The following is a 17,718-nucleotide window of genomic DNA, read 5'->3' on the forward strand; positions in this document are numbered from 1 at the left end:
TCCTTGAAGCTTAAAGAATATAAATCAACTCTTGATTTTTGAAATCCATCTGAAAAATGTGATGTATATAATTGAATGTACTTACATGCATTTGAACTAACCAGTTAGTACAGGCCAGTATTATTGGTATTTGATTCATGTAATGAAATAACCAACTCGTGGGCTGTGTTATACTGTAGAGTGTTACCAAATCCTCTGTCCCTGATCTAATGAAGGTGTAATTAAGAACTGTCTTTGTAATGTGAACACACTCATAGTTGGATGATATTATATATAATGAGTTCTCCCCACTGCTCTCCTCCCTTTACAGCAATGACTGTACCTCAGGGGGACCCCTCTGAAATTTGCAGATGGCACAACAGTCTCATCCAGGATGTGACAAGTCTGTGTACAGACAGGAAGTTGAACAACCGGCCTTGTGGTGTGGTCACAACAATCTGGAGCTGAACACGTTCAAAACAGTGGCGATGACAGTGAACTTCAGGAAGTGCCCCCTCACTTTAACCCCCTTCACTATACTCAGCAGCACTGTATCAACAGTAGAAACCCACAGGTTTTTGGACTCCATAATCTGCCAAAACCTGAAGTGAATGTCCAACATCAGCACAATCATCAAGAATGCACTTCCTGCACCATTTCAGGAAATTCAACCTTCCCCAGGAACTGCTGATAGTTGTACTTTGGAATCATTGAGTTTGTTCTCTGCACTTCCATTACTGTCTGGTTTGGTTCTGCAACCCAACAGGACAGACATGGCCAGTAAACTTTTACTCATTTGTACAACCCCAAATTAGAAAAAGTTGGGATGGTATGCAAATTCAAAATTAAAACTGAAATTAGTTTTTTTTGTAAATTTTCTGTGTCCTCAGCACATTATTTGATGTGAGACCTCATCAATGTTATTCTCTGTTAAAACTACACACTCATTTCAATTGATGCTTTCAATTGACACATTCCAAAAAGTTGGAATAGTTGCATTTAAGGGTTAGTATTTAGGTAAAACAATGAAATGATGATTCCATTTGAAACAGGTGATGTCAACAGGTGAGTGCAATCATGATTTGGTACAGAAGTGGCGTCCAGGAAAGGCAGGTGCAAAGATGGGCTGAGGATTGCCAGTTTTCAAAGCAGCACTGTAGTTCTGACTTAGCCTGATCAGTCCATCTCTTCACTGTTGTGACCACAGGCTTTGCGGTTCAATGTTAAAAAAAAATGTTCCTCAGAGAAAGATAGGAAGGGATATGGATGTGTCACCCTCTACGGTGCATAACATAATTAAAAGATTCGAGGAATCTGCAGGGATTTCAGTGCATAAAGGGCAAGGGTACAAGCCTAAACTGGATGACTGCAGATTTTGTCATCAATGACCCAGGACTGTTACGCACCTTAAGAGACTTCTTTTCAGGAGGATTGGGACATAATTACACCTGTAAAACAACCCTGGCTCAAGGATGACACACATGGAGACAATCAACTACTGAAATGTATAACAGTAGCCACTGAAAGTAGGTGCTTAGAAGTAAACTCGATGGAAGTAAAGAAGAAACAAGAGGGGATTTTATTTTGTTTGTGAGGGTGAAAAAGGCATGAAGCATTTCATTTTAAAAAGGCAGGATGCAGATGAGCTAAAGGCAGGGAGAGATTGGCAAATGAAAGAAGATTTAAGGAATCTGCTCATAAATCCTGAGGAGATAGTCAGTGTTAACCTCAGAGCAGACCTTGTGTTGTGGTCAGAACCACAGTGGACAATGTATTATGTTGAGCTTACACTTCCCTGGGAGGACACTGTAGACCGATCAGCTCTGTAAACCTGGAAGCCCGGAATTTGGACTGCGCTGTCCATGATGGAGTCACTGAGCCAAATCTCCGTGAAGCATAAAGCAGCAGAGCATGCAAAGTCATAGTTAGTCCTGTTAACGAGAAGAAGTTCATCCATCTTGTTTGCTAGAGAGCGGACATTCACTAGGTGGATAGATGGGAGTGGTTTATGGGTCCCTCTCTGGTGTAGCTTAACCAGAGCCCCCACTCTCTTTCCTCGCTGGAGTTTTCTCCAGGTCCCATAAAGCACAGCTGCACCTCCGATCAGAATGTCCACACAGCATTTTTCATTCACAAAAATTGGACAAAGGTAGTTTGGTGCGAGTTGTCCGATGTTTAACAGTTCTTCTCGTGTAAAAGTAATCCGAGATGGGTTGCAAAAGACTGATAAAACAAGGAAAAACAAACACAGGAGAGCACGCTTAACCAAGGAAGCCATAGTTGTCAGCGCCATCTTAGAAAAAATGTTCACGGCCCTGGGGAAAAAGCTCTCCTTACTCTGGAGGTTTGAGTTCGAGCCTCCTAAGGGAAAAAAGCCTTTGCTGGGCCTTCTTTACCAGGTGAGAGGTGTTCAGTGTCCATGTAAGGTCAATGGTAATGTGGATACCCAGGAACTTGATGTTCTCATCTTGCTCTACTTTCTCCCCATGTATGAGGAGGGGAGCATGAGCAATCTTCCTGGATCTCCTGTAGTCCACAATGACCTCCTTAGTTTTGCTAGTGTTCAGGGCCAGGTTGCTCTCTGAACACCACTCAGTCAGGTGCTGGAACTCCTCTCTGTAGTGAGTCTCGTCATTGTCTGATAAGAGACCCACTATGGTGGTATCATTTGCAAACTTCACAACGAGATTTGAAGTGTGGATGGCAGTGCAGTTGTGTGTGAACAAGATATAAAGGATGGGGCTGAGCACACAACCCTGCAGCGTACCTGTGTTCATAACCAGTTTAGCTGATAAATGTCTGCCTATTCTGACCACCTGAGACCTATTGGTCAGAAAGTCCTGGATCCAGGAGCACAGTGATGTGGACAGTCCCAAACTGTGGCGCTTCTGAACCAGTTTATAAGGGATTACTGTGTTAAATGAAATCGATGAATAGCATCCTAACATATGTGTTGCGATGCTCCAGATGGGACAGGGTTGTATGAAGTGCAATGAAGACTTTGGTCTTCAGTGGATCTGTTACTCCTATAGGCAAACGGATGGCTGTCCAAACCAACAGGAACCTTGTCAATAATGTGCTTCAAGGTGATCCTCTCAAAGCACTTTATGATTACTGGGGGTCAATGCAACAGGGCGGTAATGGTTAAGGCAGGTGACAGCTGATTTCTTGGGCACAGGAACAATAATAGATGATTTGAGGCAGGCAGGGACTGTGGCATGATGTAGGGACAGATTGAAAATATCCAAGAAAACCTCTGCCAATTGGTCTGGACACGACTTGAGTGTCCAACCACACACCCTGTCCAGTCCAGCAGCCTTATTGATGTTTATTTTCCTCAGTGCAGATTTTACCTGATGACATTGGAGGTTAAGAAGCTGTTGCTCCAGCGATGGGTTGTCTCTCTGCTGCCTGGTGTTTCAGAGCATGCAAAGAAATGGTTCGGGGTGTCAGGAAGAGGCTGAACTGGCTGACCTGCTGGTTGCCACCCTTATTGTCTTAATGCCTCTCCACATATTCTGAGAATTGTTAGTGTCAATGTGCTCCCTGATGTGCTGCTTGTACTGGTGTTTAGCCAGCTGAATGCCCTTTTTCAGCTCTTTCTGGGCTTTACTATAAGCCAGCCTGTCACCTGACCTATAGGCAGCATCTTGGGCCTTAAGCAGAGTCTGCACAGTATTGTCCCACCATGGTTTCTGATTTGGATAAACCTTGATGGTTTTTGTGGGTATAAAATTATCTGTACAAAAGTATATATACGCCAAGACAGATGATGTGTATTCCTCCGGATCAGCACTCTCCTTAAACAGCTTTGTATGCTTGTATGCAAATAGAAACTTGGTCCAAAATATTATTGTCTCTAGTAGGAAAGCTAATGTACTTGTGAAATCGGGGCAACACTGCTTTTAGCTCCACATGACTTAAGTCTCCTACCATGATCACAGGCTCCTCTGGATAGGCATTCAACTGACTGTTAATGGTGCAGTACAGCTCCTCCAGTGCTAGCTTGGCATTAGCCTGTGGTGGTATAGGGTTTCCATCCATCCATCCATCCATTTTCCTCTGCTTATCCGGGACCGGATTGCGGGGGCAGCAGTCTAAGCAAAGATGCCCAGACTTCCCTCTCTTCAGACACTTCCTCCAGCTCCTCCGGGGGAATGCTGAGGCGTTCCCAGGCCAGCCGAGAGACATAGTCCCTCCAGCGTGTCCTGGGTCTTCCCCAGGGCCTCCATTCATTTTAAAATACCATAATGCTTTGTAAAATTTTTGAAAAAATATTAAAGAAATACTAATAATGACAAAACTGTTGCAGTAACTTAAATCTTAGAATATAACTGTAGATCTGAAGAAAAGTAAATAACTAGTTATTTCACACACGTCAGCGCGCAAATGTGTGTAAGTGTGCTCTTGAGTGTGCCTAGATTCTGTTCCTACCAAAGAACAAATCCCAGATAAGAAAACATTGGTGAATGCCAGTGTCTGCAAAAACAGCCCAGGAAACACAGGCCATAACAGCAGTGCAGTGACTTTTTATTCATAGAGGTTTTATTGCACACATACTACTGAGTAATGTTTCACTTGACCCAATTGTGAGGAAAACATGCTCGCACTTTGGAGCGCTGAAGGGGTGCGCTGAATTTAAAACAAGTGCATGATTGCAAAACACAGTTTTTTTATCTTGATTATTTTGTTTTCATAATGATTGGATGCACAAATCATAATTGAAAAATAAAATTCGATTAACCACCCAGCCCTCATACCTGGCCAATAAAACTGATTCAGTTTCTCATTTCTAAAGTCTGCTTCCAGCTATTTGATAGTCAAACACAATCACAGCTCAAGTCACCAGATAAAAGTCTGAGAATGCTTAATCCTTCACTCCATTTATTCATCCACCCTTTGACCTGCCCCCCCTCCCCTCCCCATACCTCTCAGGGAGCAGTGTTGTCTGTAGGCTTCTCTGACAGCCACTAGCTGAGAAAATTTCTCCACCAGCACTTCTTTCTGTGATTCCAGACGAGGCTTCACATCCAGGTTTTGCTCAGCCAAACTGCGATTTGATGCTAACGCCATCTCTCTCTCCAGCTGGATGTTCTGGATCTGATATGGACAAAGACAGGCATCAGACAATTACATTTTCAACATTTTGTTGATGCCACTAAATGCAAAGGCATTATTTTATACTTCTCTGCAAATATTATTCTGTGGGTTGTAGGGTTGGAGATTAGGAAACAGGAAAAAAAGTCCATATACAAGATGACAAAGATCTTGAATAGATCAAAATGCTGCTGCTACTGCTGAAATAAACTGCCGGGAGCTTAATATTCTGTGCAGACCTTTTTCTTGTTTTTTGCTTTCAAATTCTTGTTGGTCCAGTACCTGGGGGTTAATAAAAATATGTGGACCTGCAGCCATATTACAGAAACCTCCTATGTTAAATCTAATGCTAAGAGCTAGCTTTAGGAATCCTATCTTATCTTAGGTTAGAAAATCCAAAATAGTTAAGTCAACTCCGGTTATCAACTTTTATATCTGTTACTGTAACTAACAACCAATGTTATCTTTCTCATCTTATCTACCCAAGCCATTATGTAACCCATTAGCTATTCTCATTGAAACACAAAAAATGGAACAACTAGGGGACTCTCCAAGGGTTCGATTTTGGGTCCAGTTTTATTTTCACTGTATTTGCTTCCATGGTCATCCATTATGGTGTCTCCTTCCATTTTTAAGATGACAATATTCAAATTTACTTACCAGTAAAATGGAAGAAATCAAATATCTTAGCACCAATTCTACCACCAGTGTATCAGCATTGATAGATGAAACAAAACAGTTTAACAATCGGTACTAATGAAAACATTTAAGAACATTAACTATAGTCATGGCCAAAAATAGTGGCACCCCTGCATTTCTATCTCTACAGTTGTATTACACTTTGGAATAATCATCAATAAATCAATCTAATTATGTTTATGTTTTGATTCTCTTACCTACATCTGAGCACTTTAGTATTGACACTGGCTATAAAGCAGTTATAAAGTTAAACATTTTAGCATTCCAGTAGCACCTAATATGCTCTCCCAGCTTAAATCCTCAGTGACACGAGTGAATTGGAGGAGTTTCTGTAGTGTGATAATGTCAGGAAGTGTCTTCAAACTATAGTGCCAATATTGTGACACAAGTACTGTATGTAGGAAATTCAGCTTATTAAGTGTTTCAAAATGTCACAAGATTCCTGTCATTGGTGAGACGAACTGTATCTTGAAGACACTGAAATGAAACCAAATTGGTCCCAACCTCTAAAATACTCTACTACTGTTAACATGTCTCTCCTAAAAAATAAAACAAGGGATCCATTGAAGGGGGCTCAAATTGAATACTGTTGGTCATTCATTTACACTTATAATATATTATGAAAGTTACAGTCATGGCCAAAAATATTGGCACCCCTGCATTTCTGTCAGCTAACGCACCACTTCTCCTAGAAAACTGTTGTAATCACTAATTCTTTGCTGTTCTCATGTTTACTTCTTTTGCTTCCATTGGAACGACACAAAAAGCAGAGAGCAAAAAGCCAAATCTGATACATTCCACACAGAACTCCAAAAATGGTCTGGACAGAATTGACACCTTTTCATCAAAATCATCAGAAATAGTTGTATTTCAAGCATGTGATGCTCCTTTACTTTGTAATGAAACTCGCCTGTAGCAATCAACAGGTGCTGGCAGTATAGAAATTACACTTACAACCAGTTAAAATGGAGAAAGGTTGACTCAACCTTTGGGTCATGTGGACCACACTGAGTATGGAGGAAAAAAAAGAAGAGCAAAAAATTATCTGACGATTTGAGAACCACAACAGTGGAAAAACATGGACAGTCTCAAGGCTACAAGTCCATCTCCAGAGATCTGGCTGTTCCTGTGTCCACTGTACATTCCACACAGAACTCCAAAAATGGTCTGGACAGAATTATTGACACCTTTTCAAAATCATCAAGCATGTGATGCTCCTTTGCTTTGTGTTGTTTCAATGCAAAAAAAGAAATAAATATGAAAAGACCAAAGAATTAGTGGTTACAACAAGTTTTTTGGGGAATCATGGTGCGTGTTCTGACAGAAACACAGAGGTACCGATATTTTTGGCCATGACCATATGTGGTCATTGTGCTGTAGCAGTTAGTGGTTGTGTGATTGAAAGGAGGGCAGTATATCCTATACACAACTGCTGAGCAGGAACACATGGTTTTTATCGGCAGTTCATTTGTATTTCATAACATCGCATCAGAGATTGTTCCCCAGAGAATCCTAAAGTGAAGAAGTTGCTTATTTTTAGCTTATGGAATATTTAAAAGCTATAATTACTCACAGGGCCTCAGTAAGAATCTGTCTCAGGTGTAGTGTATCTTGAGTGTGAACCAGCAGTCAAACAGAGATCATATGATGGCATCTGTTCTCTTACTGTGGCCCCCAGTGACAGACTTTAACACCACTGTGGTTGCAATAAGCAAAGCAAGGTTCTGTAGTTGTTTTTGTTTTATTATTATTGAATCCATGACATGGTAATAACTGAGATTTGTTTTCTCTTTATGTTTAAAACCTGTCTGACTGGTTGTCTGTAGAGTCGTATTGTTTGTCTGAGTGGACTCAATTATAAGCATCCACAGCTAAATTATTATCAATTATTATGGCAGAAATGGTGAACAACATGATGAAAACAAGACCAGGTTGTTTATCATTGTGGCAACACAAAGTATTCATGGATATTAAATTCAAAAGGTTTGGCCCCCTTTTCTGTTTTCACTGTTTTCTTGATATTCAGACTGTGTGGGTAATAAAAATGTACTGCATTTATCAACTAAGGTTAATGTTTTGACATTTTTATGTTAAAGGGTATTTGGTGTTTTGGCACTGCACTTCCCAAAGATTATGTAACATTCAAAATACTCTGGGTTGTCCTGTAGCAGCGTTCTTTTGAACAGGGACAAACCTCAACCAGAAATGTGACCAGGTCTAAGGTACTGATGTTCAGTTTCTGAATCATATATCACTAACGATATGGCTGATGTTATTACCTGACTCTTTGGACTCTTAAAATGTCCAGTAAAAACAGTGGTGATAATTTTGGAGCCCTAGTGTGTGTGTGTGTGTGTGTGTGTGTGTGTGTGTGTGCGTGTGCGCGCGTGCAGGTTTGACAGCCTGAACACAGGTAACCCCCTCAAAATCCCCCTGCATCCCAGGGAGCACTGCTTTTCAGGTGACACACAGGTCCTGAAGGCCCATAAGGTGAATCCCCATAAGGCTGCAGGACCAGATGGTGTGTGTCCCTAGAGTTTTGAAAGCCTGCGGGGATCAACTAGCTAGTGTGTATGCAGACATCTTCAACCTGTCTTTAACTCAAGCAGTAGTCCCTCACATTTTAAAAGAATCCATTATTATACCGGTCCCTAAGATATCAGACACATCCATCCTGAATGACTTTAGGCCAGTGGCGCTCACATCAGTCGCCATGAAGTGCTTAGAGAAACTGGTCCTCAATCACATTAACCACATGGTCCCGGACACTGTAGACCCTCTCAAGGGCCGCTGTCCTGCTTGTTTTCCAACTATCCCTGCCTGACCTGCTGCTGATTACCTGGCTCAGGTGTGTTCAGTCAGTCAGAAGCTGGAAGATACCAACAAATTCAGAAAGTTGGGTCTCTGTCAGAGGTCATGGGTCTTACAGCAGGAAAATGACCCAAAGCAGACCTCAAAAAACACCAGGAATGGTTTCAGACAATGTGCTGGAGAGTTCTGAAGTGGCCAACAATGAGTCCAGATCTAAATCCCATAGAACACCTGTGGAGAAATCTCAAAGCAGCAGTTGGGACCTGGAGCAGTTTGCAAAAGAAGAGTGGCCCAAAATTCTAGTAGAGAGGTGGAAGAAATCACTGATGGTTACAGGAAGTGACTGATTTCACTTATTTTGTCCAAACGGTGTTCTACTGAATGTTAAGTTCAAGGTGCCAATAATCCTGTCCAGTCCATTTTTTGGAGTTCTGTGTGGAATCTATCAGATTTGGCTTTTTTCTGCTATGTGTTGTTCCAATGCAAACAAAATAAACATGAGAATACCAAAGAATTTGTGATTGCAACAATTTTCCTTTTCCAAAATACAGTCAAGCAGACAAGCTACAACCTATTTTTCACCAAAACAAGCTGTCCTCAAAATGACTCCCTGCTCACTGGTCCCACAGCCAACTGCACATACTGTAGAGACCAATTTGTTCAGCGTGAAAAACGGCTTGTTTTGATGAAAATTGGTGTAGCTTGTTGTCAAAGTTACAACAGTAGGAAGGAGGTGTCAAAGATTTCTGCAGACCCCTCACACCCTGGACACAAACAGTTTGAACTTCTCTCCTCTGGACAGCGCTACAGGTCACTGTACGCCAAAACAACCACACACAAGGACAGTTTCTTTCCCCGGGCCGTCACTCTCATTAACAGTTAACCCATGCTGTATGACACAGTGCAATAAACTGTAAATATAACCATTGTGTGTGTGTGTGTGTCTGTGTACGTACACACACACACACACACACACACACACAACCACCTTTTGCTGCAATTACAGCTGCAAGTCTTTTGGGGTAAGTCTCTACCAGTTTTGCACATTTAGACACTGCAGTTTTTGCCCAATCTTCTTTGCAAAATAGCTCCAGTTCAGTCAGATTGGATGGAGAGTGTCTGTGAACAGCAATTTTCAAGTCTTGCCACAGATTCTCAATAGGATTTAGGTCTGGACTTTGACTGGGACATTCTAACACATGAATACGCTTTGACCTAAACCATTCCATTGTAGCTCTAGCTGTATGTTTAGGGTTGTTGTCCTGCTAGTAGGTGAACCTCTGTCCCAGTCCTAAGCCTTTTGCAGCTTCTAACGGGTTTTCTTCCAGGATTGCCCTGTATTTAGCTCCATCCATCTTTCCATCAACTCTGCCAGCTTCCCTGTCTCTGCTGAAAAAAAGCATCCAAACAGCATGATGCTGCCACCGCCATGTTTCACGGTGGGGATGGTGTGTTCAGGTTGATGTGCAGTGTTAGGTTTCCGCCACACATAGCATTTTGCATGTAGGCCAAAAAGTTCAACACCTTCTTCCACATGTTTGCTGTGTCCCCTACATGGCTTGTAGCAAACTGCAAACAGGACTTCTTATTGCTTTCTTTCAACAATAGCTTTCTTCTTGTGCTCCGTGAGATGTTCAAAGCTTGGGATATGTTTTTATAACCTAATCCTGCTTTAAACTTCCCCACAACTTTATCCCTGATCTGTCTGGTGTGTTCCTTAGTCTTCATGATGCTGTTTGTTCACTAATGTTCTCTAACAAACCTTTGAGGCCATCACAGAACAGATGTATTTATACTGAGACTGAATTACACACAGGTGGACTCTATTAATTAGGTGACTTCTTCAAGGCAGTTGATTGCACTGGATTTTATTTAGGGATATGAGAGTAACGGGGGCTGAATATATATGCACACCACACTTTTCAGATTTTTATTTGTAAAAAACCTTGAACACCATGTATCATTTTCCTTCCACTTCACAATGATGCAATATTTTGTGTTGGTCTATCACATAAAATCCCAATAAAATACATTTAAGTTTGTGGTTGTAATGTGACAAAATGTGGAAAAATTCAAGGGGTATGAATGCTTTTGCAAGGCACTATATATACACATTGTGTTTCTTTTTCTCCTTCTTTCTTATTTGTCCTATTTCTCCCATTCTTTCTCCTACTGATTGCACAATTCTTAACTGCACATTTTTCCTATTTGAATACACAAAGTTCGATTTTATTTTTTATTTCTTTTTGCCTTAAAAAATACATTGAGAGCCTCTGTATCAGTCAGATTCCTTGTGTGTGTGTTATCATACTTAGCCAATAAAGAATTTGATTCTCTTTCAATGTTTTACTTATTACTTATTGATCTGGGAACTTCGAATCACACTTCGAATATTTTTCTAACAACAATTTTTCATAACACAGAAAGGCTAAGGCGCCTAAGTGTTTTTTGCAGAACACCTAAGTCATATTAATATAAAAAGGCAACATATCAGAAAGAATGTAAAAACAACAGTGAGTTATATGCACTGAAAAATAAGAGGTGATTTGATCTCAAAATGAAATGTAAGCTGGCAACAGGAATGACCTGTCAGTCTCCAGTGTTTCGATGAATATTTGGGTGCTTGGTGTTTGACAGCTTTGCCAAGCTAATCAAAACAGCTGACGGGATATTTCTCTATACTGTTAACTCATGATTAATCACCTGAACAACCAAAGACCAAACTCCCGAACAATGAAATGGATTTCTGGCATATCAATAATTTGGTCAGCCCTATGAGGTCCACGGTCTGAAGTCTGTTCAGTGCACTTGTGTGAATACAAAGACAACAACATAACTTGGCACAAATAAGATATCACATTCTGTGGGCAGAATCAGCTGAAACGAGGCCGTAATATATTTACTGTATATGAGCAAGGCTAATCAAGCTCTGGCAGCACTACTCTGTACAGTGTGTCATGACTAGCAGCAACAGGAGAAATACTGACAGCAGATTACTGGTTGCATTGCATTTCCTCATTCATGTCTCTCAGTGGCCAGACAAGCACAGAAAATCTGCAATCACTATGCTTCAGTTGGTTCAATGGTCGCACAGACTATCTCCTCCATCCTCTCTTTTATCTGTGTTGCAGTAATTTCAGTAAAAGTAACTGGTGTTCAACATTTATTAGTTTTAACTCCAACATGGTCCATCAAGTTTCAGTCACCAATGTTTATAAGTGGTGAAGAACCACTGCAAACTAGCATTTTGGTGGTATAATTGCAGGGCAACACAGACACACCGGCACATCAAGTATAAATGCTCACAACGGCGTAGTCTGCTTGCATTAGTCTAAGGCACATAGCCTTTGTGTGGAACCATAAATCAAGCTTTAGTGTCCCCCCCCTCCTCTAGCGAATCAGCTGTAGTGATGTGCTGTCTTCAAATATTAGCTATCAGACTCTTTGTTGAAGCCTCCTTGCACCCGTAGTGAAGATGTTTTTGGTAGGTTTTGGAAAAATGTTTATCAAGGGACTCACAGTACAATTATTATACATTCTGTACTTGCAGAGTAAACAGTAGATCTAGAATAGATACCTTATGTATTTTACTGACTGTATTTTGCTGTGTGCTTACACCAACTCAGTTCTCATAAGCAGTCAAACTGCAGAGATACAGACATATCTGTTCCAGGAGCCAACGACAACGCAGAACTTGCCATGACTGTTAAGTGTGACTGTATAAATGACCCTCAGAGAGACTGCTTCTCTGAGCATTTCCTTCATACAACCATACTGTATGTATTGAGTGCTCCCTTGCTGCAAGAACAATTAAGCCCTTATATTATTCACATAAGTGGCCTCGATGTGCTTTGAGACAAAATGATGCACCTGCCGCCTGTCGATTGTCCGTTTGTCCTCTACGGTCTCTCTTTGAGCTTACCAACATGATGTCAGTCAGAATCTGTTTCTTCTAATCCATATGTCCCTCACCTGTTACTACTGCAATGTCCCTAGCCTATTCATTACTTCTAAGTTCAAGGTTCAAGGTTTAAAGTATTTATTGTCATATGCACAGTAAGGAAACGTGTTTCCCTGTACAATGAAATTCTTATTTTGCCGTCCACACTGAATGCCAAACAACACAAGTGAAATATAAAGTAGATAAAAAGTAGCACAAAATCTAAAGGCACTTTAAACAGCAAGTGAAAAGAAATATAATAAAAATATAATAGGAACACAAGAGATAATGTATGCTACATTGGAGCCGCATGTGCAACCAAGCATGTAAACAGTACAGGTGGAATTACATGAAGTAAGTCCTGATTGTAAACTCCTGTCAGCTGTTTAGGCATCTGATGGCAGTTGGAAAGAAAATAAAATTTTCAGTCTAGTGGTCCTGCATTTCACACTTCTTTACCTCCAGCCTGAGGGTAGAGGTGTGAACAGTACATGCTGGGGATGGGTGGGGTCCTTGAGGATGGAGGCAGCTTTCCTGCAGACTCTGCGGTGGTAGATGCTCTGCAGAGAGGCCAGTGGAGTCCTGGTGATCTTCTCTGCAGTCTTTACCACTCTCTGCAGGCGCTTGCGGTCCATAGCAGTAGTGCTGCCATACCAGACAGTGATGCAGCTGGTCAAGATGCTCTCAATGATGCAGCTGTAGAAGTTGCAAAGGATCCTAGGCAACATGCCAAACCTCCTCAGCCTCCTCAGGAAGTACAGTCGCTGTTGGCCTTCTGGACCACCTGTGTGGTGTTAAGTGTCCAAGTGAGATCCTCACTCATGTGGACGCCCAGGTATTTGAAGCTGGAGCGCTCTCCACTTCAAGCTCCCAGATGAACAGTTGCTGATGAGATCTCCTCTCCTTCCTCATGTCCACTATCATCTCCTTCATCTTGTCCACATTGAGGCTGAGATTACTGTCCTCGCACCATGACACCAGACTGGCCACCTCCCTCCTGTAGGCTGCTTCATCCCTGCCAGTGATGCGACCTATCACTGCGGTGTCATCGGCGGAATATAATTAAGTGTGAATTTTAAGACTGTAAAATTGCCATTTAAAAACTCTAGTAAAATGGAGTTTGAACCTTTCCAAAGTAAAAACGCATCATAAACATATCATTTCTAAAACACAATAAAAGGAACAAACTAATTATTTTGTGGTTGGTACATTTGTTCTTCCAAGTAACCAACAAAGAGACAAGCAAAACTGGGAGCCATTTTAGTTCCCACTGCAGTTCCAAACATTTGGAGGTATGGTGTATCATTAAAAAGAAATAACTTCGCTTGGCTACAAAAGAGGTCAAACTGCCAAAAAAAAGTAGTAGAGGATATTTTTATTCATCTGGTGTTAAGAAAATGCTCAAAAATACTCTCAGCCCCCTTTACTCTGATACCCCTAAATAAAATCCAGTGCAACCAACTGCCTTCAGAATTCACCTAATTAGTAAATAGAGTCCACCTGTGTGTACATCAATGTCAGTATAAATACAGCTGAGTAAGTAAAGAGAACATTAGTGAACAAACAGCATCATGAAGACTAAGGAACACACCAGACAGATCAGGGATAAAGTTGTTGAGAAGTTTAAAGCGGGGTTAAGTTATTAAAAACATGTCCCAACATCTCACAGAACACTGTTCAATCCATCATCTGAAAACAGAAAGCATATGGCACAACTGCAAACCTACCAAGACATGGCCATCTTGCAATAAGAAGTCCCATTTGCAGTTTGCCACAAGCCATGTAGGTGTCCACAGGACGACCATTAGTCGTGTACTCCACAAATCTGGCTTTTATGGAAGAGTGGCAAGAAGAAAGCTATTGTTGAAAGAAAGCAATAAGAAGTCCCGTTTGCAGTTTGCCACAAGCCATGTAGGGGACACAGCAAACATGTGGAAGAAGGTGCTCTGGTCAGATGAGACCAAAATTGAACTTTTTGGCCTACATGCAAAATGCTATGCGTGGCGGAAACCTAACACTGCACATCAACCTGAACACACCATCCCCACCGTGAAACATGGCGGTGGCAGCATCATGCTGTTTGGATGCTTTTTTTCAGCAGAGACAGGGAAACTGGTCAGAATTGATAGGAAGATGGATGGAGCAAAATACAGGGAAGAAAACCCGTTAGAAGCTGCAAAAGACTTGGGACTAGGGCAGAGGTTCACCTTCCAGCAGGATAATGACCCTAAACATATAGCCAGAGCTACAATGGAATGGTTTAGATCAAAGCATATTCATGTGTTAGAATGGCCCAGTCAAAGTACAGACCTAAATCCTATTGAGAATCTGTGGCAAGACTTAAATCTGTGGCACAGATGCTCTCCATCCAATCTGACTGAAATGGAACTATTTTGCAAAGAAGAATGGGCAAAAATTGCAGTCTCTAGATGTGCAAAGCTGGTAGAGACAAAGATTTGCAGCAGTAATTGCAGCGAATATATATTTATATAATTTTGATATACTGTCCCGTCCCATCCCTACACAATACCTATGCCAGTGATCTGATTGTTCAGAAGCTGAGATTTTCAGATTCTGATTTGTTAATTCAAAATTAATCTGCTCCAGAGCAGGTTAAACCTGCAACATATGTAGCTTACTGTGGTCATATAAAATGAGCCAGCTTCATGGAACCAGAAAACCTTAGTTAAGCCCAAAGACAGCAGAATAAGCTTTTTATCGGCATTGTAACATGTACAACAAAATTTCATTTGGAGCCGAGAACCCCAGGCAGCTCTGTGCATACACGCCGTCATCTCAGGCAACTTGGGGGGTTCAGTGTCTTCGACATGTGGACTGTAGGCACAAAGATTCGAACCTTGAACCTTTTGATTGGGAGATGACTGCTCTACCCACCGCACCACTGTTGCCCCCAACATGCTAATCTCACTTCATGGTACAGACTACTGTTGTGATAAGGCAGCTAATGAGGATCTAAATAAACAGGCTGGGGTTTTAAATTTAACCAACAATGTATTTATTTGTATTTCAGTTTATGTGATTCGTGTCATGCGAGTTTAACCACACAGAGACTCAATAAACCTGCAGTCTCAGGACTTTTAAATCAAATCCTCGATTTCTCACAGAACCCTTTCACCTGAGAGCTAAGCCTCTCTGAAGGACAGAGTCCAACATGGAAGCCAAATGGAAAGTGTAGCATAATGTTTTACCTCATCTGACTCCAGAGCCATAGACTCCACCCTTTCTGGATTGTCCAGGAGCTCCTGTAGTTCTGATTGGCTCAGCTCCTGGAGTTTCTCCATTTGATTTGCCAGGATGGCTGCCCGTCAGAAAGACACCAGGAAATTAAAATTAAAAACAAACAGAATAAAGGGCATTCAGATGCCTAATTATCTGTATTTTAATTTGTTGAAAACTCAAGAGAAAACTAACCATGTCACCTACAACTGCTCCTTTCATAAAATCATATAACCACCAAGTATATGGTTTATGATAGTTCTGTGCTCCCCCCCCACCCCCACCCCACCAACACAAGTGATAGTAACACATTTAGAATGCAATATTTTGTGGACAGTCGGCTAATAGCTACCTAGTGCACTAAAGTCATATACACATACTATGGAGATAAGTGACTCTGGGCCACAAAGCAGAACAAGCTGTTCACACGAACACTGTTGACGGTGAAGAAAGAAAACAGCTGAAAATGAGCTGTACTTACACGATGCTAGCAAACCAAAATCAGTGTGACACAGAGCGGTGGTGACATCCAACACCACCTCTTTATTTCCACTGACGTGACACGTCCTCAGGATCTCCGACCTGCCCTCACTCAACCCAGATCAAAGAAAACCCGCCGACACTTTTTCGACACACTTTGGCCGGTAAGCTAGTTAGCAACTCGGCGACGCCCGGTCTCACCTGTGGGTTCCTCGTTAAACGATCTGAAGACAACAGTAGGTATGATCGCAATGTCAGCCTACGTCAACTTCGAAAGCAGCCCAACGATTTGGCGATCATAAACAGCGCCCAGAATGAACCCTATCGGTCCTGACGACCGCCGCCACACGTCTTGGTATTCTGATAATGCTTGCTTTAATAAACTAACGACTCAAGAAGACAGGCGGTATTAGAAAACGGCAGAATATTAGCCACAAATAACAAAGTTTCACTCTTCAGTTACAGAAACCGCCGCCATCTTAGGAATCATCCACGTTGGTTTAGGTGGGTGGTTGAGGGGGTCGGACAAATCAAACTTATTCCAAAACACCGATGGTGAACGGAAACGACCTCCGGATTCATAATCATAAACATTTTAAACACGCACATCCATATGTAGCTGTAATTATTTAAAATGCGGCGGTTTGCTATCTATTGTCCCCTATATGGCATTGTAATGGTGGGGTCCTGTGCTCAGCTGATACAAGGGAAACCCCTACATTATGTTACGGCTATATTCCATCTACTGCTGCCGGTGTCGCTCCAACAGCTGCCATGAAGACTGTTACAACCGAAGAAATGATAATATCTTTAGGCTCAAATACAAGGAACAATAGTACCACTCTCTGATAAGGCACCATTCAAAACTGCATTATAAGCGTTTATTGTTGGCTTTATTAATTGTTAATATATCATGTATTAGTGTTTTAAAGCAGTTAGGCTATTCATAAAAACGATTTTTGGGATGCAAGGTTGAAGACAACGCTTGTCTTTTTTAAGTCGTTTGGGTGATCTCCAATTACCAACTGTGGAAGCAGGACATCTGGATAAAAGTCAAGTTAGACCTACTTCAGTATTCAAAATACTGTCATTTAATTTACTGTACCTATTGCTTTTATTTAATAACACAATCAATAATATCTCTTTAGCTATTATAAACTTTGTACTAGGAATAGATGCTTAACATAAAGTGATGTTTGTCCGGGGCAGGGTATTTTGTTGGTTTCCCAAGTCCTGTCATGGAAACACCTTTTAACACTTCTGTCCTGTCAAAATGACCACAGTTCACAAATGGGAACACAAAATCAGATTCAGAGACATTTTATTGTATTGTATTGCAATAGTTAATGTGTGGAGTCATGGCCACAATTAAAGAAACACCAGTATACACTGTACTGTAGTCCTTTACAGCATTCAGCCCTGCAGTAAAGTCCATCGTCACAAGGTTTATATTGCAAATCTTAGTGTAAGTTGTT

At 41.3% G+C, this 17,718-nt stretch overlaps 1 protein-coding gene across 1 annotated transcript in view; it reads right to left on the bottom strand.

Moving 5' to 3' along the window:
- vps37c (VPS37C subunit of ESCRT-I) overlaps window positions 1-16,941 on the bottom strand; it is a 29,538-nt gene extending 12,597 nt beyond the window's left edge. Inside the window, exons 1-3 of the mRNA XM_020621533.1 lie at window positions 16,245-16,941; window positions 15,736-15,845; window positions 4,908-5,079 (exon numbers count right to left, since the gene is read on the bottom strand). Of these exons, the coding sequence (XP_020477189.1) occupies window positions 4,908-5,079; window positions 15,736-15,828 (265 nt within the window). The 5' untranslated portion in view covers window positions 15,829-15,845; window positions 16,245-16,941. The remainder of the gene's footprint in view (window positions 1-4,907; window positions 5,080-15,735; window positions 15,846-16,244) is intronic.
- Between the last annotated feature and the right edge of the window lie 777 nt (window positions 16,942-17,718).

The sequence above is a fragment of the Monopterus albus genome, unplaced genomic scaffold (genome assembly GCF_001952655.1).
Source record: "Monopterus albus unplaced genomic scaffold, M_albus_1.0 scaffold260.1, whole genome shotgun sequence".
NCBI classification, from domain to species: Eukaryota; Metazoa; Chordata; class Actinopteri; order Synbranchiformes; family Synbranchidae; genus Monopterus; species Monopterus albus.